Source organism: Diplotaxodon limnothrissa, linkage group LG15, assembly GCF_057381915.1.
Source record: "Diplotaxodon limnothrissa isolate DT_005_m linkage group LG15, D_limnothrissa_male_GT1.1, whole genome shotgun sequence".
In the NCBI taxonomy this organism is placed as follows: domain Eukaryota; kingdom Metazoa; phylum Chordata; class Actinopteri; order Cichliformes; family Cichlidae; genus Diplotaxodon; species Diplotaxodon limnothrissa.
In genome coordinates this window covers 34,485,393-34,508,146 of record NC_140610.1, presented here as the reverse complement: position 1 = coordinate 34,508,146, position 22,754 = coordinate 34,485,393, and the positions used below count along the sequence as shown (strand labels likewise).

General features: G+C 41.5%; 2 protein-coding genes across 2 annotated transcripts; one reads left to right on the top strand and one right to left on the bottom strand.

Moving 5' to 3' along the window:
* The first annotated feature begins 4,723 nt into the window (after nucleotides 1-4,723).
* rmdn3 (regulator of microtubule dynamics 3) lies at nucleotides 4,724-12,922 on the top strand. Its single transcript, XM_085372991.1, has 12 exons — nucleotides 4,724-4,925; nucleotides 5,668-5,857; nucleotides 6,936-7,073; nucleotides 9,177-9,489; nucleotides 10,154-10,256; nucleotides 10,928-10,988; nucleotides 11,077-11,152; nucleotides 11,235-11,312; nucleotides 11,400-11,498; nucleotides 11,950-12,003; nucleotides 12,444-12,524; nucleotides 12,600-12,922. Exons 1-12 carry the CDS (start codon nucleotides 4,724-4,726, stop codon nucleotides 12,657-12,659), a joined length of 1,455 nt encoding a protein of 484 aa, XP_085229117.1. The 3' UTR covers nucleotides 12,660-12,922.
* A 623-nt stretch (nucleotides 12,923-13,545) lies between these two features.
* rad51b (RAD51 paralog B) lies at nucleotides 13,546-20,809 on the bottom strand. The gene is made up of 9 exons (XM_085371993.1): nucleotides 20,732-20,809; nucleotides 18,933-19,070; nucleotides 17,629-17,746; nucleotides 17,266-17,357; nucleotides 17,001-17,095; nucleotides 16,731-16,844; nucleotides 15,210-15,339; nucleotides 13,744-13,865; nucleotides 13,546-13,669 (listed from the first exon to the last, which is right to left on the bottom strand). The coding sequence occupies exons 1-9, from the start codon at nucleotides 20,807-20,809 to the stop codon at nucleotides 13,546-13,548; spliced, it is 1,011 nt and encodes a 336-aa protein (XP_085228119.1).
* Between the last annotated feature and the right edge of the window lie 1,945 nt (nucleotides 20,810-22,754).

Sequence of the window (22,754 nt, the reverse complement as noted above, 5' to 3'; positions counted from 1 at the left end):
ACATGAAAATGGGTCAGGGGTAATGTAGTGAATAATATATGTTATGGACCCATATGCTTTCTCTGTAGCATCTGAAAAGATATGAATGCTGTGTGTGGAGTCTGACAGGTCTGGGATGCACATAACATCTTCGAAGAGGGAGAGCATGGAGCAGTTTAAGTTCACTCTCCCAGGTGTGCTACAGCTGGAGCAAGTCGTGTGGCAGGTTTGAGCCATTTCGCTCTTCTCTAGCTCCAGAGATTCTTCACCAGTGTTTAAGCCACGTTTTATTTAAACATTTACTTTTTTTTATTTAAGCCAGAGCAGTGTAGGGAATAAGCATGCCAAAAAGATGGTATTGTCTGGGTAGGACCCAATTGGTGTTGTGCATAGTGAACTCAGTGTGCTCTGCATGACTTGATAGTTCATGATGACAGGCTTACAATGATACTGAAACCCTATACTCCGTTTTGGTGTCTCTGCCCCATCAGGTGATAGCTAGATCTCACTGCTCTCCAATATTTTCTGCACCAAAGAGTAAAAAAGTGAAATGTGGATTATTAAACATTAGGTGTCTCTCTTCCAAGTCTCTGTTAATACATGACTTAATAATTGATCAACAAATCAATTTATTGTGCTTTACAGAAACCTGGTTAGAGCAGGATGATTATATTAGTTTAAATGAATCAACACCCCCGAGTCATTCTAACTATCAGAAACCTCGAAGCACAGGCTGAGGGGGCGGTGTGGCAGCAATTTTCCACACCATCCTATTAATCAGCCAAAGCCCAAGACAGACTTTTAATTTGTTTGAAAGCCCGATGCTTAGTCTTGTCTACCCCAGCTGTAAAACTCAAAAGCCAGTCTTATTTGTTATCATCTATCGTCCACCTGGGCCTTACACAGAGTTTCTGTCTGTTCTTCCTTTTAGCATCTACATCCATGTAGATGCTAAAAATGACAGCCTCAACACAGCATTTAATCTGTTATTAGACTCAATTGGTTTCTCTCAAAATGTAAAAGAACCCACCCACCACTTTAATCACACTCTAGATCTTGTTTTAACATATGGCATAGAAACTGAACATTTAACAGTGTTTCCCGAGAAGCCACTCTTGTTGGATAATTTTCTGATTACATTTAAATTTACAATAATTGATTACACAGCAGTGGAGAGTAGACTTTATCACAGTAGATGTCTTTCTGAAAGAGCTGTAACTAAGTTTAAGAATATAATCCACCCACTGTTATCATCGTCAATGCTCTGTACCAACACAGAGCAGAGCAGCTACCCGAATGCTACTCCAACAGAGGTCGATTATCTTGTTAATAATAATTTTACCTCCTCACCACGTATGACTCTGGATACTGTAGCTCCTGTGAAAAATGCAGCTTCAAATCAGAAGTACCTGACTCCGTGGTATAATTCTCAAACACATAGCTTAAAGCAGATAACTTGTAAGCTGGAGAGGAAATGACATGTCACACATTTAGAAGATCATCATTTAGCCTGGAGAAATAGCTTGTTGCTTTATAAGAAAGTCCTCCGCAAAGCCAGAACATCTTACTATTCATCATTGATTGAAGAAAATAAGAACGACCCCAGGTTTCTCTTCAGCGCTATAGCCAGGCTGACAAAAGTAAGAGCACTGTTGAATCAACCATTTAACATTAACTAGTAATGACTTCATGAACTTCTTCACAACTAAAATTTTAACCATTAGAGAAAAAATTACTCATAATCATTTCACAGATGTAATATTATCTACAGCTACTTTCATGAATTGATATTCATTTAGACTCTTTTTCTCCAATTGATCTTTCTGAGTTAACTTCAATAATTACTTCCTCCAAACCATCAACGTGTCTTTTAGACCCCATTCCTACAAAACTGCTCAAAGAAGTCCTGCCAATCTTAAATATGATCAACCTATCTCTAATAATCAGCAAAGCACCACAGGCCTTCAAGCTGGCTGTAGTTAAACTGTTACTTAAAAAGCCATCTCTAGCCATCTCTTAGCTAATTATAGGCCAATCTCTAACCTTCCTTTCATATAAAAAACCATTGAAGAAGTAGTTGTCAAACAGCTAACAGATCATCTGCAGCGGAATGGCTTATTTGAAGAGTTTCAGTCAGGTTTCAGAGCTCATCACAGCACAGAAACAGCTTTAGTGAAGGTTACAAATCATCTTCTTATGGCCTCTGACAGTGGACTCATCTCAGTCCTGCTAGACCTCAGTGCAGCGTTCAATACTGTCGACCATAATATTCTATTAGAGCGATTAGAGCATGCTGTACATGTTACAGGTACTGCACTGCAGTGGTTTGTATCATATCTATCTAGTAGACTCCAATTTGTTCATGTAAATGTTGAGTCCTCTTCACACACTGAGGTTAATTATGGAGTTCCACAGGGTTCAGTGCTAGGACCAATTCTGTTTACATTATACATCCTTCCTTTAGGCAGTATCATCAGAAGACATAGCATAGATTTTCACTGCTATGCTGATGACACACAGCTCTATCTATCTATGAAGCCAGATAACACACACCAATTAGTTAAACTGCAGAAATGTCTTAAAGACATAAAGACCTGGATGGCTGCTAACTTTCTGCTCCTTAATTCAGATAAAACTGAGGTTATTGTACTCGGCCCTGAAAATCTTAGAAATATGGTATCTAACCAGATTCTTACTGTGGATGACATTACCTTGGCCTCCAGTAACACTGTGAGGCACCTTGGAGTCATTTTTGACCAGGACATGTCCTTCAATGCACATTCTTTCTTCCATTTGGGTAACATCTCTAAAATTAGAAATACCCTGTCTCAGAGTGATGCTGAAAAACTAGTTCATGCATTTATTAATTCTTGGCTGGACTAATGTAATTCAGGATGTTAATTATTAATGTTAATATGAATTTTCACAATTGTAAATTTGTTGCTTTTTTGCTATTATAGTTTTTCAGCTTAATTATAGCATCCTTCACTTGCATTAACTCTTTGGGCCTAAAGAGTTCATGTTAAAAACTATGAAATGCAAGATCAGCTTTTGGAATCAACTCCAGATCTTTTATATGAATTCATCACACAATAACAAGGGAACAGGGATCATCAGGCTAGCAAACTGCTCTTCGTGCAGTCATTCCATTAATTTTGACCCTATCATAACTTTATCCTAAACTAGTCACACTTTTTCACACATCTTGCTTGTTTGATTTGAAATCATCCGTTGTGCTGTACAGGGGGGAAAAAATACAAAACAAACAAAGAAAACTCTTATGTACCTGTGTTTGCTGTTTGGTCAAATGTGTCTGCCTAACCAGCCTGGATATTTATTACTCAATACTGAAACTGTGATGACTTCATATTTGCCAGTGGAATGCCTTCAACAAGTGTTGTGTTTGCATAATAATTCCTTTTATGAACTTCTTCATTTATGCACCCAACAAATCTTGCGCAATTCAAGCTACAAAAACCATTCAGTTATCATCCCACCCAGCAAGTGTTAATATAGAAAAACTACTCAGCTACTAAAGACTGAAAGGAAACATTTTCAAACAAAAAAACGAAACTGAAATGTGTAGTCTATATACATTTTAATTTCAATTCAATTTTATTTATACAGGGCCAAATCACAAAAACAGACACCTCAAGGTGCGTTATATAGTAAGGTAGACTTTACAATAATACATACAGAGAAAAAACCAACAATCATATGACGCCGTATGAGCAAGCACTTTGGGAAAGAAAAACTCCCTTTTAACAGGAAGAACCTTTCGGCAGAACCAGGCTCAGGGAGGGGCGGCCATCTGGCACGACCAGTTGGGGTGGGAGAAGGAAGACAGGATGAAAGACATGCAGTGGAAGAGAGCCAGAGATTAATAACAAGTATGATTCAGTGTAGAGAGGTCTATTAACACATAGTGAGTGAAGAAGAAACACCCAGTGCATCATTGGAATCCCCCAGCAGCCAACACCTATTGCAGCATAACTAAAGGAGGATTCAGGGGCACCTGATCCAGCCCTACACCTTTCAGTTTAGTTCAGTTATATAATTAGGATGTCAACATCATTTGAACTGGAGATCAAAACATTACGATGAAACAAATGCTGAGAATGAGCATTTTATACTACTAACTCGGAAACAGACTTTTATTTAGTTACTGTGTTATGTGAAATATGTAAAGTTTCAACAAAATAACTATCAGAGAATGTTTTTCCCTAATGCCCCACCTTCATAACCATGTCAGGAACATTCCCTGAAGGTTCCTGTTGCTGGGAAGCCTTTTGTGTCATTGATGTATTTTTATATTCAAATGCCTAAATGATCAACAATATTATGTGACTGTGCCGTTACAGAATTTAAGAGAGAATTTAGACACAATCATTCATACTCAGAGGTATTCTTGTAGGCCTCCATCTCAAACACACTTTATTTTGTAAGGTGTCACCGGAAGTTCTTTTCCTTTCCCCTGCTGTGGGCTCATACGGCTGCTGTGTTTCAATAACGTCACAGCGGTGCATGTTGACTGTGTGGTCCAGGTTGTAGCGATAGAGCCTTGGGCACACACAGCTAAGGCTTTCCTTCCGAGGAAGGTGAAGCTGCGCACGCTCAGTCGTGCGTGTGTGCGTGTGCAGTCTCAGATTCTGAAGCGCTATTCTGACTCCAAGGCGTCTACGTTGATGACGTAAGAGTGGTTATTTGTTCGGAACCAGCGTAGGAATGGGCATCGTGTAGAGTCATGAGCGTGCCGCTCGGGAGGAACGGGTTAGTCGGGCTGGCTGTCGGGGCCACGGCCGGTTTGGGCTTGATTGCCTTTTTAGTTTACAGGCAGATCAGCAGGAGGAGGTCCCAGAGCCTTGTGCTGGAGACACGGCCAGCGGCCCGGCTATTCATCGGGGAGGATGGAGGAGCGCTGCTGGGGGACACACTGGATGCCCAGGGTAGGCTGGCACTGACCTCAACTGCCCAGGATAACCATGAGCTACATGGTTGCCATGGATTCAATTTAACATGGCAACGTCACTGAATATTTAGTATCACGTCTTTCTTATCGCGGTGATGGCCAGGCCAGTGTTTGTTCCAGAAAGGGACGTCTCCATTTTTCAGGATGCTCTATGTGTAGGACCTTTAAGGAGACTGCAGTCAACAGGTTTTCTGATATATATATATATATATATATATATATATATATATATATATATATATATATATATATATATATATATATATATATATTTATTTGTGATGGGAATGTTCTTTCTGGCTCAGAATGGCCTGATGTCATTCATGAGAGTGGATATGTTGGATACACTGTAAGAACTCATTTACAATAGTTTAAAGAAAGGCAACCGTTTCCGGCCAAACACTTTTGGATATGACTTTTGGACTTGAGACTGGCTTTTATTTCCATGTATTCAAGTGTAAAACAAATCATAGCACGTCTCCTTTTCAGACTGGCATTTTAAAAATAAGATTTACATTATTGTTATAAACTTATTAATAGGTTAACTGTACCTGTATATTAAGTTGTAATGCCTTTTGTGCTGACTAAAATCTCCCAGTGGAGGTATTCCAGTTAGCCCAGGCCACAAGTATCATTGTCACTGCAACCTGGAGGCAGGTTGGAGATATGGGTACAGTACTTATTAAATTGAAACAAGTAACTCCTGTCTCCGTCTTCAGAGATGGAGGCCCAGCAGCAGGCTCTGGCAGCAGTGGAGGCTGTGGTTCAGGGACTTTCCCCAGAACAGCAACTGGAGCTGAGAAACCAGCTGGACCAAGTGCTAAACTGCGTGGCGTCTCTACGTTCAGAGGTAGCTGAGCTCAGGGGAGGTCTACAGGACATTGCCTGGCAGATCATTCAGGATGTCAAGTGAGTTGAACTATGGTGAGCTACATAGAATCTGTCCTGCAGTACTGTGCAGAGGTCTTGTGTCGCCCCTCAGTTCTTTACTGGGCCATAGTCAGTATTTGGTGTGAGCACCTTTATTCTTCAGCTGAGGCAGCTTTCTGTCATCTCTTTAAGTAGTCTTCAGGAACAGCACTCCTAGCTTCCTGAAGGACAAAGCTCTTCTTTGTGTGGATGATTCCACGTTGCTTCAATAATATTGAGGTAGGGCTCTGGGGAGGCCCATCCATGACTGATAGTTCTCCACTGCATGTTTTTGTATCCAAGTCTGCTTTTACTGCATTATCAGTGTGTTTCCAAGCAGACACTTTCAGATGACACTGGATCAAGAATCCAAATCCTCCATCTACTAACTGTTTAGTGTCTTTCACGCTGTGTTATCGTTGATATTTTTCATCGATTTGAGTAAAGTAATGGAACAAATAATGTGTTTTTGTTTTTTGCATCAAACTTGGTTCTTTGCTAAGTCATCTGTACATGTGAGACAACACTGGTTCATCCCTCAAGTTAGGTTTCTTTTTATGCTTTAATGATTCATATTTCAGAGTACAGAAGCTTAACAAACAAATAAACAGGATCTGCAAAGCTGGAGAACAAGACTGCTTTAAAAAAGACAAAGTCTGGAAGTCAAATGTATTGAAATGAGGACCCTGGAAATCTTCAGTCTTAGTAAACACTGTTCCAAAATTTGTGTCTTGATGCATGCACAATCATCCAGGTATGTAAATCCCAAAAGGTGGATTCTGTTCAGCTGTGGGTCACGTTTTCAGTGGGAGAAACGTCTCGTCACTCACTGTTTATAAGGTTGGAAACCTGCACTCAGCTGAGACTGGGAACGCCACGTGCAGGTGAACAGAATCAACCCAAAGTTTGCGTTTTGCTCGTTCCAGTTGGATTTCCCATCTGCACAAATACATATGTGGGTTTCAGTTTCAAAAAAGTAATTTAGGTGCATCACATTGTTAAGTGTGCATATCAGGGGGCTGAGTGCTTATATGAGAACTGTTTGGGCTGTTTGGGTAATGATCCTCCTCCCATTCAGAAAGGGAGTGGAGGACAGCCAGCGTGTACGGCGGCGGCGTCATGCGGTCCACAGAGAGCGTGCCGACTCGTCCAGCTCTACCTACTTCACTGCCAGCCAGGGCATGGCCAGCACCTGTGGAGAGACCAGTGAAGGGGGGTATGTCATTGGCTCAGCACAGTATGCTTTACTCACTTTTGATAAATTCTTACATTATGCGTCAGGTGTTTTGTACACAGACCTTCATTGGGAGCAGCAGGATATTTCCCAGAGGCCTGTGTGAACTTTGATTTTGATCAGCAAGTAGTTTATGGGCATCGGGCATGACTGTTTCAACTACAGACACTGTGCTCTCTTCCTGTCTCTGCACAGCAAAGATCCATAGATATGCTGTCTCTCTGCAAGGCAGGCAGTGTGAACTAGGTAACATAAGTCACATGACAAGAAAACAGAAACCCTTCAGTCTGAAAACACTAAGAAGCTCACTGTGTTTCAGTCCCTGTTTGAAAAGGAAATGATATATGTTCTGCTTGTTTTCACTCTATTTGAACATTATTAAGGTAAAGGCTCATTATTTTTATTTATGTGCGTGTTAATGGATTTTCACCTGGGAGCCATAGCCTGGTTACAGACATGCCTGTAGACATCTGAAGGTGTAAGAAGGATCTTAAATGATGGTTAATGTAGTTAGCAGCTTACCATGAAGACGGCTCTCAGCTTTACACCAGACTCTGTTCAGTGAAAGGACTTGAAAGAGGATAGCTGAATAAGATCTTCTGGACAAACCATGTGATAAAATGTCTCTGAGGGGTACTCTACAAACAAAGGTCAACATAGCCAGGCTTGCTCTGTAAAATATAGCAGGTGTCACAACAGTGGTCATGAGCTGTCTCAATGAAATTGGGCTTTCTGAGGCTCATGTAACTCTTCTTCCACATTAAATGATCCCTCCGAGTGTCACCTACTCCAATCAGAGATGTTGCCTGGTGATGGTGATGCGATAGTGATGAAAAATCTCGAAAGAAATTAAAATGCGTTGTAAATCAGGCAAGAGATGAATGTTGCAGAAAATCATTAATCTGGTGATTTCTGAGTGGTAAAATAAATATTTTAATTCCAGTTTACAGAAGCCTGATAAAGAAGACATGGAAATCACTGACGTTTGGCGTAGATCACAGTGAAATGAATGAGATTCATTGAACATGTGTTCTGTGTTGTTGCAGCTGCAGTTCCAGCAGAGTAAAAGAGGCTGATCAGCAGATTAGAATCGTATATCACAACAGGTTATTTAGACAATGCATGAATAAGTAATACAGGAGGAGCTCATGGAGCCACAATTAGCTCCCGGGGCCACGAGGAGTTCCTGGCTCAATGCTGAGCTCCATTCAGTGGTTGTAGTCAGGGATGACTAAAACCTGCATAGATGCAGAGACTCTTTACTTAAAAGCACTGAAAACATGCTGCAAGCTCAATGAGAATCAGTGAAAACATGGCGCTTCCAGACGATTTTAAATCCACACTCTGAACAGAAACTTGCTCCTCTCCATGTTAGTGTTTAGCCAAAGTTACCATGGTGATTGAACCAGGTAAAACAGCCACTTTCATGACACAGAAAACTTGACAGAGCTCACTAAGCCAATAATCTGGCTTTGTAGTACGCTGCTTTAGTCGGGCAAGGATTCAAGTGTGTGGCTTTTTAAATGGGTTTGTTTGCAGGCTTCATAAGCTTATTGCTGTTAATTTGTAAGACAATTAGAGATGCTAACTCTCACTGGAGTCTCCAGCTCGTATCTTAAACAGTGTTGTGTTCTTTTCCAGAATGGGACTAATTCATCAAACTATTATTATTGTTCAGGTTTTTGATGCAGTGTTTGGTACATGCTAACGAGGCAGCATGGTCCCTTTTCTGTGTTTCCCTATGTGAAGACAGGCTCGCACGGTGCTGTTAAGGGGTTCTCAGGGTCTCCTGTCAGCTGGCTGCCATTCATTGACAGCCAGCTGACAATGACAGGAAACAGGAAGGTCGGCAGCATTGACCTTTCAAAATAAAATATAGACTTTCAATGTTTGGAATAACATATACCTCAACCGGATCACCTCTGATTGGAACAGTGGCAGAAATGTCAGAGACTTATATTTCAGAACGTGCTGTGAAACAAAAACTATCTACAGAAATAGTGAATACATAAAACCTGGATGAAACCCTTGAGAACATATTTATAGTCACCAAATAAATATGAGGTGGTCTTTGCTGTATCCCAGGTACTCCACGGCCTATGCCGAATCAGACTACACTGATCGTGACACGGACAGAGAGGAGGGTGAGCAGGAGCCTGAGCAAGAGTCTGAGGATGAGGACAGGAGCTGTGCCACAGTCCTTACCCTCCGCCAGGATGTCTCCCAAGAGGAAGAGCTTGAAGAGAGGGGGCTGGAAGATGAGGAGGAGGAGGAGCTAATGAGCGAGGTTCCCAGTGGGGAGCTGGCTCTCCTCCTGGCTCAGAGTGACATCCTCCACACAGGAGATGCCAGTTTAAAAGCAGAAGGCTTTCGACTACTAATGGACAACAGAGCAGAAGTGAGTAACAGGATGCTTGTTGGTGGTCACATGACAAGAAGCTAATGATGCGTGTAATGACCATTAACGCTGATTTGATATGAGTGTTGTTTGTGACAATGGGTCATTGCAAAGAGCAGACATAGAAGAATAAATATATCAAATGAACCAATGAAAATTCAAATCAAATAATGGTCTCAAAGGGAAAAGGCACTGCTCATATCTTAAATAAAATTAAAATAAAATATACATGTATGAAAACTATGGAACACTTTGGAATTTTTTAGCAATAAAATGTGTTCCGATCTTCGCCCGAGTCAGAACTACAGACAAACACAGTCTGACTGAGCTCGTACTCAAGTGCTTCACAACAAAAATATCAGAGTATTAAAAAAGAAAGAGTTAACTAAATGTATGTCTCAAAGGTGAGTTTTTAGTTATTTCTTAAAAGAGACCAGTCAGTCAACAGATCTCAAGCTCAGAGGGAGAGAGCTTCAGTTTCTGGAACCAGGGTGACAAAAAGCTCTGTCACCGTCAGCTTTAATCCTCGTATGATGCACAACGAGTAGGCCCCACATTACATGACCTCAGCGACCTGCTGGAAACGTGTGTCTGTAAAAGTTCACTGATGTAAGCTGGTGCTCGTCTATGAGGAGCTCTTTTTTTCCTCTTTTTGGGTCTGCAGTATGGAGACAGCAGGGAGTTTCTATGGCGACTGGCTCGAGCCTACAGGGATATGTATGACTCCACTGAAGACAAACAGGAGAAGAAGACCTATGCACAGCAGGGTAATGGACAAACACATACTGTTACTGCACCTTACAAAAAGCTTCAAATACTATTAGTGAGGAATCTCTGAAGTTTGGCTCTTTGGGCTAAATGTCCTTATTCTTAGATTCTATCTAAGCCTGAACATGACAGTTGCCACAAAGCATTTGCTGAAATGTTTCTAGTTATCAAACGAAAGCAAATAAAATACTGACAACTGTCACTGGATTATTTAATGGAAACCAGAGGATTCTAAGGCGAGTTCTGAAGCCTCTGCGCTGCTGTCCCATTAATCTGTTGTACAGTATTACAGAGCCTCTCATAACGATATCATAGCATCATTTCCACCAAGTACCATTTGAATGTTGCAGCAAAAATTGACTCAGTTCCCTGTTCTTAGCTGACAGGAGGGGGGTCTGGTCTGGTCTTCTGCTGCCCTAACCTGTTGGTTCAAGGTTCCACATGTTGTGTGTTCAGAGATGTCTGGGTGTAGAAAACCTTTATATTAGTGTTTAAGTAATATACTAACCGTCCGGTGGACTGGGTGAATCATTGCTAGGAGTTTACATGTGCTCCTTCAAACTGATGGAAACCATGCTGCCGTATCAGACCACAACAACTACTCTTCCTGACATGCTTTCTTTGATTTTTCATAGACAGGCTGTTGTTAACCTGTGAGCTCATGTTGCAGGTCGAGATGAGGCAGAGCTGGCCCTGAAGAAGAATGGCCTGAATGCAGAGTGTCACAAATGGTAAATCCCTGTGAACACAGAGCTTCTAGCGAGCAGTGGGTTTGAGCTCCCATCAGAGAGCATTTGCTTTTTCTGTTTGTGGCTCCAGGTTTGCCATGCTGGCTGGACTGACCTCACAGCATGAGAGCATGCATAGCAAGCTGAAGAGTAGCTGCATATTGAAGGTAAGAAAGGCAGACCTGCTGCACGGCAGCAGTGTAGGCGTAGAGCAGCTGGACTTATTGTGATCATTATTCCCCCGTCTAGGAGCATCTGGACCGAGCACTGGCTCTCAGAGATGATGACCCCATGTGTTTCTACCTGCTTGGCAGATGGTGTTATCAGGTGACTCTGAAGTTATTGCACGCACCTGCTACCATCCTGATGTCAGAGATTTCTGCACGCTTCAGTGCTTTGTCTGTGTGTCTGTAGGTAGCCACTCTGGACTGGTTGGAAAAGAAGGCAGCTGCTGCCCACTACCAGAGCACCCCCACCTCCACCCTGCATGATGCCCTTGAGAGCTTCCTCAAGGTATGAATCTCCTGACTTTTGAGTTCAAATCGGTGGTAGACTGGTGACCCAAAATACATTCTCCTCGTGGCTTATAGCAATGATGTGCAGTATGTGCTGTATCTAATAAGGACACACTGGCAGTGTGAAGGAGTAGGATGGAGGAGGGATCAGTGTAACAGACTGGGCGTGTCTCAGAAATCAGTTGAATCTCATAGGCTTATAGAAGGAGCTATAATCAAAGGATGCACAGGTGCAGTACCACTGAGAGAGGATGACTCTGAACAACTCGTCTTTATTATTCACTTGCTTCAGTTCTTTAAGATGAATGTGCGGCCTGGGAAATAAGAAAAGTAGATGTTGTATGTCTCAAATCTTAGTTAGCCTCATTTTGTGTCAATTTCTGAGCAGATGTGTGACTGCACACACACACGATGTTTGATGGATGAAATGCTTTTGTGTTAACTTGCAGGCAGAGGAGCTCAGTCCAGGTATCTCCAAGACTGTGAGACTTTACATCGCCAAGGTACTATCAGATCAGCTGATCTCACACTGTACAGTTACGATTTATGGTTCACACACATTAAAGTGCTAAAGTCCAAACTCACACCCTACAGCAGACTCTTGGGATCATCTGTCAGTGACTTTTACATGTTTGCATTCATGTGAGTTAACATGATGTCCTCATTATTTTGTGAAAAATGGAAGTTCACTTTGAATCTTTAAAGCTAGTGAAGCTGGGACCGGAAGAGACTGACTGAAATGTTTGTAATGCCTAAAAGACGATGATGCGAGTTAATAGGTCCCATATCTACTGACACATCTGTTCATTTACATCCAAAAACACTGAACTGAAAATGACAAAAGGCAGGTAATAATCACGGCACAGTTGTTGCCGTCAGGTCTTTTTCTTTGATGGTCATATCAGGAACTGTGAAACTCACTGTGGCTGGGTCTGGTTTACAGTGTCACAAAGAGCTGGGGAACATCTCCGAAGCCACAAACTGGGCTGAGCTGGCTCTGAAGATGCCTAGAAATACTGAGAATGTAAGAGCACACATCCTGTCCACATTTGAATTCATAGCTGCAGCATTTTCACCACAATGCCTTTTCTATTCAAAGGATCAAGAAACATGTGAACTGGAGGCAGAGCTTCAGGACTTAACTGCCAGAAACAGCTGAGCTGCAGAAAAACTTTCCTTCATTGATGGATGAGTGTGATTTTTGTCTTCTGTCAACTTCTTTGCATCACCATGTATTCAACCTGCTATATTTAACGTTCTTCAGCACCTCCCATCTGAATTCAACGGGCATGCTGTGTTTGGTTTGAAAAACGACTGACTCAAGCTTGATGACTGAAACTACTAATCCCGGGACACGTGCAGAGCTTTAAGGGAAGGAGGAAGCTCTGGAATAAGACCATTTCACTCGGTTCTGTACTATAATGCTTGTTGTGTAAAGATTGGGCCTTCAGGTGTGATCAGGTGAAGCACACTGGCTTCTTTCAAACCTTATGGACTCCCTGGTGCAACATGTAGTTTAAAATGGACCACTTGTTTGAAGTCTTTGTTGTAAGTGCATGGAGCCCTGTGTGCTCATCAGTATGAAGTTGAATATTTTTGAACTGTTTATGTTATCACATGTCCATTTTGCAGTGTCTGCTGTTGGAGTGAGACAAAGACTCAGTACTCAGAGACGTTATTATGCACTGTGTGAAATGCAGATACTGTTTAATAAAGTTCTTTTTCCATTTATGGCAACACATTAGCTAAATCTGAAATGAAGAAAGAAAATCTACTTGAAATACTTTACATGGAATGACTGCTGACCTCTCCTGCATCCAACTCTTTATTCATGACTCATCTTTAGTCAGCTTCATGTTGATGCAGTTATAGAATAAAAATGTCCCATCAGATCAGGAGCAGCCTACGTTTTATAGATATATACAGTTATGCGTCTGTCGCCACAGACTGTCTAGATCGTCTTTCTCAAACAATTAAATAAAACGTGACAGTGTGACGAGACAAACACACGCAGATCCAGCAGGTGCGCCTCACATCCTGCTGCTTCAGTCCTTGGCATCGCCCACTCCGTCAGCGTTGATGGCAAACATGGCTTCAGCCTCAGGCAAGCAGGGCGAGTCATAGATTTTACAGATCCTCGTTTCTCCTCTGCCCTTCCTCAGGTACAGGCTGTGAAGAAGAGAGCACTGTTAGTGTCATCTTCCTGTGGTGACATCATACTTCCATCGTGAATAAAAACACACCGTGTGGTGGAGGCGTGGGCCAGAATGTTGCCGCCGATTGGTTTCTTAGGATCTGCAGAAAACATGGCTGCTCCATCCACTTGTGCTACCACTTGGTTGGTTATCACCACAGCAACGCCAAACTGTTGACAGGTCGGGCAAAAGTTATGTCTTAGATACATGAGTGAGGCAGCTTCAGCTCATCCATTGTAGATTTAAACACCTGTCAACAGTCACACTTTATAATCTTTGTGTACACACACACACACACACACACACACACACACTTTCTTCACTGACTTCACTATCATTCTTTTGACAAAAACTAAAAATAGTCAAATAGATTGATAACAGATCCTCACAGGACGGCTGCTGCAAACGTAATTTATAGAGTGATTCTGTATATTTAGCAGAATATAAATTATTTAAAATGAGCTCAACCATTTACATACATTTAACACTAATCTGAACATTTTTACTTCTAAATATTTTTTTACATTTATTTTCATTGATGTATATTTTCCAGTTACATCAATTTATTTTACTGAGGCGTTTTCTTGCTTTTCTTCCTAAAGAGTGATTTATGTCTCTGCCCACTTAAAGTAATCATTTTTGGTAATGCAGCATATATTTAACTATAGAAGCAATGTTTTAAAATTTGTCAGCCATTCACAAGCGCAGAATGGTGAAAAGCTCCATGCAGAGTATAGACAGTATGTTTTTATCTGATCCAACTAAGTTCACTCAGAGATCATGCTGATTAGATTTACTCACTGAATTCCACCTTTATAACTCAGGGAATGTCTGCTTACATCATCTTAAATTCAGCTGATTAAATCCTAAACACTAAATGTACTCACAGTAGAAATTATTCCAAGTGATTTAATTCCCCACACTGCACCACTAAAACTGATCTTATGATTAAGAAAAATGAAGCTAATTTGTGTTTGGTCTTTCTTTGTAACAATTCTTCTTGATGACAAATCGTATACCATTAGAAAGCTTATTAGTTTCCTTTAAAAGGTGCCACATTAGTAAGGAAAATGCATTTGTGGGTTGAGCAGCAGAGTTGAGCATATTGGATGCGCCCATGATACCCCAGGTGCTGACAGTCAGGTGCCTGATAAGCAGCATGTGTGAACAGAGACCCTGCTACAGCGGATTTGGGATCCATAATATTAGATCTGAATAGGATTTTATTATATATTGGGGGTGGCTGTAGCTCAGCTGGTAGAGCAGGTCACCTACTAATTGAAAGGTTGGTAGTTTGATACTCGTCTGCTCCAGTCTGCATGCCAAATATTCTTGGGCAAGATGTGCCCCAAATACCTACTTTCTACTTTTATTATATCAGTTCAATTAGTACTTTAACTTTAACCACAGTATAGTTAACACAAGTATCTGTACACTACTGGCACCTGAGGCGATCACTGATTCGTGGAGTGTACAATTCAAACTAAAGAATCTGTCAGGGTGTGAGAGCTGACCTCGTCCGCCAGCCTGAGCAGCATACGCAGGAAACGGCCCAGGTGTCCCTGCCTGGCTGACAGCTCTCCTCTGCCCGAGTAGTCGGTTCTGTACAGAGCTGTGGCACTGTCTACTATCAGCAGAGCATACCTGACAAACACAGGGACAAATAGTGTTAGCCTGCACGTTCACACTCAGATCTTACAGTTTTTTATCGTATGTGTGACATGCCAATGTCAGACCCTAGTCGGGCTTAAAAACCTTTATGATACATAAATGATGAAACAACTCAAACAAATGGTAAATGGCCTGTATTTATATAGCGCCTTACTAGTCCCTAAGGACCCCAAAGCGCTTTACATATCCAGTCATCCACCCATTCACACACACATTCACACACTGGTGATGGCAAGCTACAACAAACAAGATCATGCTTTTCACAGACTACATGAAAAAAAAACTCTTTAGTCAGTTTCCTTGATTAAAAAGACAAACCAGCTAAGATGGGCTGTATGATGATACCCTATTAAAACGTCTATCATTTATTTCGTGGTGTTGCAAAACACAGCGTTTACTGCAAGATGACAGTTTGCAATAGTCACCACCAGCAAAAACAAATGGGGACTGTTCCTAAATGGGGTTGTACCTGTGGCGCACCATAGAATAAAGACTCATTGAGAAAATTGCAGCCATTACAATTTTATACATTGGTCGAAACACTCGACAAGTCGGGTTCCCACATTTATATCACAAGTGTCTGTCCAGCACTCACTGCGACAACAGATATCTAGACAAGCTGAACGGTGCACTTCATCAGAGACGGCACACTCTGACGTTTGCACACAGGCTGGTTTTCTGACGACCGTACAGGAGCAGTGATGATAGGAGAGGCAGCCAGTGTGTATCACTAAGGCCAATATTCATTTCATTTTTGATTATTTCAATTAAACGTAAAAAAGAAAACAGTATTATTGTTTATTAGTATAAAGTATGAACTGAATTTACAAAGAAAGGCACTATATTATGATACAGATCGTTATTATCGGGATAAGAAATTACTTCGTTACTTCTACAATCATTGGAAAATATTAAATCTGTCTGTGTGATTTTGTGATTCAAGACATTTTATAATCTGATTAAAATCAAACGTGAACTTTCTCAGCATTTTTCTCGTTTTTTAATCTGACTAATGTTTAAGAAATGACTGAGAAGCAATTTCATTTCTCGAGTCAGTCCAAACTCACCATCACAGCTAGGGTTAACTAAAACTCAAAATTGAATTCAGAAATTCACTCGAGCTGATGGACAAACATGAAGACATTCCACGTTGAAACCATTATACAATATAGGCTCTGTGCATCTTACATAAATCATGACATTTACATCCAGTTTTCAGTCCTACCGTGGAGCCAAGTTTCCACATGTCCTCTCACTGCACTTCCTAGTTTCTGGTTAAGTGAAATTAGGCAAAAAAATAAAAATAACTATCCTTCAATGATTCACCTGAACACTTCTACACGGTCTGTAAGTTTGTGACTAACCTGGACTCTGCCATCATTGCAGAAGCTTGATAGAGCAGCTGAGTCTGGTGGTCTGTGTTGAAGGCTCGGGCATAGGCCACGTTATCCAAAACGTCACTGCCGACCAGCCCATACCTGACAGCACAGACAGACAACACATACAGCTCCAATAAGAGTAATAAAATCAACAACGTGGAAATAAATGACAGGTTTATAGATTTTTATTCTGCGTCAGTTACTTCTTCTTTGACCTCTGAACTGAATGCTGAAAACAAAGGAGCACCATCTCACCTCTCGGCAACAGCGAGCAGTCTCTCTGGTCTGAAGGTTCCTTCTGTGTCGATGTACATGGCTTTGCCTTCTCCGCCTCCCTGATCGATGGGTAGCTGTGGACGGTCACCATGGTTACATCTCTCTAGATCAACAACTTATTTGTAAAGCAATCCTAAAAGTTTCTGAGCGAGCTGCTTGTGATCCTCCATAACACACGCTGATGGATAGAAACTGGCTTTTTAACTTCTTCTGGGACCACTTCGGTTTGTTGAACACACTGTACCTGGCAGGTGACGGCGAGTGTGTGGCACAGCTGGGTTTTCCCCGTCCGAAACTCTCCAAACATCTCTGTGATGGAACCCGTCTCAATCCCACCTGTAGGAGAGCAAAAAGGTTTAAATTTGATGTGCGAGACTGGGCCTCCCTGCTGCTTCCCGAGTTCTGATAAGTAAACAAAAAATGGCTGCATGATTTGTTGTTTTGGTTTGCACCTTTATTTAAATGGTGGTCACGAGGAACATCCCTAGTTTAAATCTAATAAAACCAGCTTAGGGCACATAACCATCACTGGCATTGTGTTTGCTGCATAACTGAACTGCTAATCAGGGAGATCTCCTCAATGAAGCATGAGCTACATTAGACTAACCCTGCAGGAGTTTGTCCAGCTCCTTGGAGCCTGTAGAGATCTGGATAATCTCAGCTCTCCTCTGATGGAACTCAGTAGCTGTGGTGAAGCCCATTGGCACCAGTTTGGCAGCTTCAGTCTGAGGGAAAAGGTAAATGAAAGCAATTCAGTTTTGTTTATACAGGGCCTAATCAAAACAACAGTGGCCTTGAGACACTTTATCTTGGAGAGTAAAGACCCCACAACGTTCAGATGACCCCCTATGAGCAAGCACTTTGTGACAGGGGAAGGCAAAACTCCCTTTTGACAGGAAAAGACTTCCAGCAGAAACACTCTCGGTGATGGGTGGCCATCTGCCGCGACCGGTTGGGGCTGAAGGGAGGAAGACGGGACAAAGACGTTGTGGAAGAGATCTAGAGATGAATAATAACTCCTATCCAAATACAGAGAGGTGTGTATAAATATTTATTAACTCTTTTTCTTTGATTAACAGTACTGAAAGTAGCTGTACATAATGTTACCTTTGTCAGATGGTTATGACCATTTTTGAAGTTATTACTAGTTGACCTTAAAGGAATGCGTGGCTCAATGCTAAATGGTAATCTTCTAAATTAGTGAGATGCCAGTTCCTTTCCAGCTTACAGGCCATCTACTGTAAAAGTGTACATCTGAGAGTTATACCAGGGGCTCAAGATCTTCTTATCCGAAGCTCTTTCTTTAAAAGAAACCCCCCCAATAAAAAAAACAACACACACACACACACACACACACACACACACACACACACACACACACCCCTATCAGATGTTTCTCACTGCTACATTTTTGTACCACCTTGTTCACAGCTGTTTCATTTGTGAGACCTAACCTTAGTAGTGGTTCAGTGACCCTCTTAATGGGCCACGCCCACTTGGGCTGAGCACTGATGTGTAGGTGTAGACGCAGCTCTTTGAGGAAGCATGTCTTTGGTTTTTCCGGCACTTTTGCCTGCAGCCTCCCAAACAGCTGTGAGCCTTCTGGCTGAAGACCATGAAGAACTCAATTCCTATGATGCATTTCATATTAGAATTCCTCATTTCCTGTTTTAAAACATCCATTAAGGCCGACATGGATATTACTACTGAGTGGAAACCATGTCTTCTTTAACAGCATGCACTGATGTTCAAACCAGCAGCACTTGGAGAAAGTACAGAAGCACACTGATGTGCCTCTACAATGTATCCGTTTTATCTGTCAATCAGATATGACCATATGCAGTCTCCTCCACACAATCCCAGCTTTCACATTCCTCTGAGATACCGAATCAAACGACTGTCGTTCCTTACCAGGATCTTGTCAGCCTTGGCCTCACTGATGCCCTTGATGTTGAGCAGCTCCTTCTTGGGAGCGTAGGCCACTGCTTCAATGGTGTGGAATCCTGCATCCTCCAGCTTTTTGATGTCACTGGCACTGATTCCGCATTGCTGTGTGCAGAGGCATCAAAACAAAGAGCTGAAGCTAAATTCATAGAAAGAGTTTTTCAAGAAGCTGGAGGGTCTTGCACACTCCATGATTAAAAGCCAGTTTAATTTTTGATAGAGCAGTTAAAAAATAAATAACATAGTTGAGCCATTTATGAGATATCATGCAGAGAGGGCTTTTGGCTTTTAAAGGCATTAGTAAGAAATACAGAATTTTAGGAACAAAGTCACTGACAGTTTCATTTAACACAATATACGAGCCTGGTGAGGGACCAAGCAGTGAAGGCATAGAGGACAACAGGAGAAATGTCATTAAATCGGGGCTTAATTTTTTTTTACCTGTGTCACGGGGCGGTAATTTTAGGAAGTCAATGAAATGACACAATCTGGATTTTTTAATGCCACCACTCAATTCTGATTAGAGCCTGACTGATATAGGATTATTAAAACCAATACAAACAATTGGTGATTTAAAAATCTGATGCATCAGGATAACTTTTCCTCCACACACACACACACACGTTACATGTGGTTATTTATGAATCCCTACAAACACAATAAGACCCAACTACTTAGAAATCAATGGGTTTCACTGTCACAAAAAGCTGTGGATTACTCACTTGTGCTCTTTCCATATCAGCGGTGTGTTTGTATTAAACAGTGCAGCTGCAGAGCACCCTCTAGTGGACAATCTATGCATTAACCACGACTCACTGAAGGGGTTTTCTACCTCCTCTTCTTTACTTTTTACATTTTTATTTATCAGTCGTTATAAATGGCAATAGTGATATTTCAGAAATGATCTAATGCTGTCTGACATATCAGCCCATTCTAAATCCAAGCTTCAAATACATTTAATGTTTAAAGTGCTTCTTCGGTCTTACTGACCAGTTGCAGAGCTTACTATCAGTAACACTATAGGCATACAAACTGCAGTCAGATTTTTTTTTTTTTTTTTTAAAAAGGGCCAAGTTCAAAGACGGGTGGATCCTTCCATGAATCAATCAATGGTTTCCACCTGGTGCTCCAAGAATCAGCTTATTGCTCATTGTAGAAGAAGAATCAGGTCATTTACAATTACTTCAGTATATGTAATGAAGCCACCTTCCTTTACACTTTGAACGTTGTCAGTTTTGTCACATAATACTTTGAACATACCATACTCATATTTTTTTAATCCTTGCAGTCTGAGTGTGTCGGTGGATTTGAGATCCTCTGTGATCCACGCCATGATCGTTTTAAATAGTTCTGTACTTAAGGTCATACAAAAAATAAGGTGACCAAATTTCACCTCGTACCTGAATGTGACATAATAATAGAAAAGTATTAAATTGAGTTTAGACGGCAGACTAAGAGCAAGTACACTTGTCCATCTGCATTTAAGTTTAGTGAATGAAGTCATTTTTGATCACACACACTAAATGAAGCCATACTGGCCACAAAAACGACTGAAACCAATGAGCACCATCGCACCCGCCGATCTGTGGATCAGTTAAATTGGTCTTTGCAGTGCATGTATCCCATCTCTTCCCAACTGAATGCAACAGCAGTTGGCAGTGATCTGACCAAGAGGAGCAGGATTAGCGAACCCACAGCTCCGAGCTTCTATAGCACACAAAATCAGATGTTACAGAAACCACAGTGCACTAAGGACGGATACGTACCTCCAATCTGGATAGAGGCTGTGGCCCGTAGTTTTCCTCCTCCTCCACCTCCACTCTGGCCTCGCTCCTCATCGCCATGATCCAAGGAGAACCAGATCGGCTCCGCTCGGCTTGCTGATTGTTTGACGGTTAATACTGAAAGCTAAGCCAGAGAGCTAGCATGGAAAAGCTGATTGATACAACTATGTTTTCATGATGATCGTCACACGGCAGGTTTTTTACTTTACCTTTTCATCTACCCTAAAACCAAACTTAAGTCTTTTTCACATTTAAAACATCTAAGAGACTATTCCATCTACACTTACACACTGTTAATACCCAGTAAAAATGTAACGTTTTTTTCTAACACAGTAAATCGACAAATTCACGTTAACACACTTTAGCGACAAATTCGCCCATTATTTATGTGACCGACAGCCCAGGCGCTGTCACCGTGAAGCTAGGACGAGCTGCCCGCGCACTCTGTCACAGTTGCTGTTAGTTTTTACAGTTACTGGGCTAAAAGCGGTCCTTTCTACGCGACTTCGGCCCTTACCTTCTTGCAGTTTTCTTGTTTTCCTCAAACTCCTCGGTGTGAAGCTCCCGCGCGCACATTCAGATTCAATGACGTTGTACGTAAACGGAGCCAATGGGCGCGTGAAAGAAGGGTCGTGAGAGACTGGAACCGGAAGTAGGTGCGTGACCCCGCTATTACCATAGTATGGCAAACCGTCTAGGACAAAATTCGCCACTTTAACGCTTCTGGTTACGAAATTACGTAACCGTTTAATCGCCGTTTAATAAGTCAGAACTTGTCCCCGACTGAACGCAGCATTTTACGCCAAAGAGTAGCGCCTTGAACGCCTGGGAAAAACGCCGCTTTTTCAGCCATTCAGAAGGAGCGTTCAAGGCGCAACTCTCTGGCGTAAAATACGGTGTTCTACGGGGTCAAAACCGCCATAGGTGGCCAGTTCATGTTTTGTTTTCATATTCATGACATGTTTTAATGTTAATAGCAGCCTGTTAACACACAGCTGAACTTTGAACCTCTAAATTTGTTTCTTGTCAAGTTGTTCCCCTGCAGGAAGAGTGTTCCTTTCAGATAAAGTTATATTAATTGATCAAACTGTGTTTAAAGGTCCATTTCAGCCATTAAGATGATCCATAAACACATGGATAAGTGATCATGGAGGGAAAGCTTTGGGAGCGGGGGGCTTTACACTTCAGCCTTCAGCCAATGTTCCTAGAACAAAAGTGTGACTGTCAGAGAACCTTTGGGGAACGTTCCCCGTTTGCTAAGAGCAATACTAAAAAGGGCACTTACAGTAGTTGTGGGCTGCACAGGTTTCAGAGGGGTCTGTGGTCACAGCGTACATTTATACCCAGTAGGGCATTAGAATGCTTTTGAATTTGAAAATGACTCTGGAAATATTAGAGTAAACAGTGTAATATGCCAATTGTAAGTGACAGGCCATCAAAAGTGAAGTGAAAAAACAAACAAACAAAAAAACGTTTGCTGTGCAAATCTGAAACCTTTGATATACAACTCTGCATTTTAATTGACGCAGATGGATACCCCTCCCTGAGCAGTGGTTCTGCTCCAGGTTTCTTCCTGTTAAAAGGGGGTTTTTCCGAATGGCAAACCACAGATGAAAGACATGTTCTGTTAGGGTCCAGCGCACAAAGACACATTTAGGACCACTCTAAATCTGGTTCTGCAATTGTTTGGGTTTAGTGGAGCAAATCAAACTTGCCATTGCTGACTCATATTCTGATCAATGTTCAGGTTCTTTTGTTTAAAACCACAGCACCTAAAGAAGCTGATAAATCTAAAACATTACTAGAGCTAAGCTAAGATACATCGTTCACAGTGTAGATTTGTTGGAACAAGGTCAGTTGACTGAAATGTAACATAGACACCATTTAAGCACCTTATTAAACACATTTATTAAATTTCTTAGAACAGGATGAAAAGGGAAAAATGAAAGTGGGAAATAAAAGTACATAAACATTACAAACAAAGGTAAAAATACTGCTCTTTACA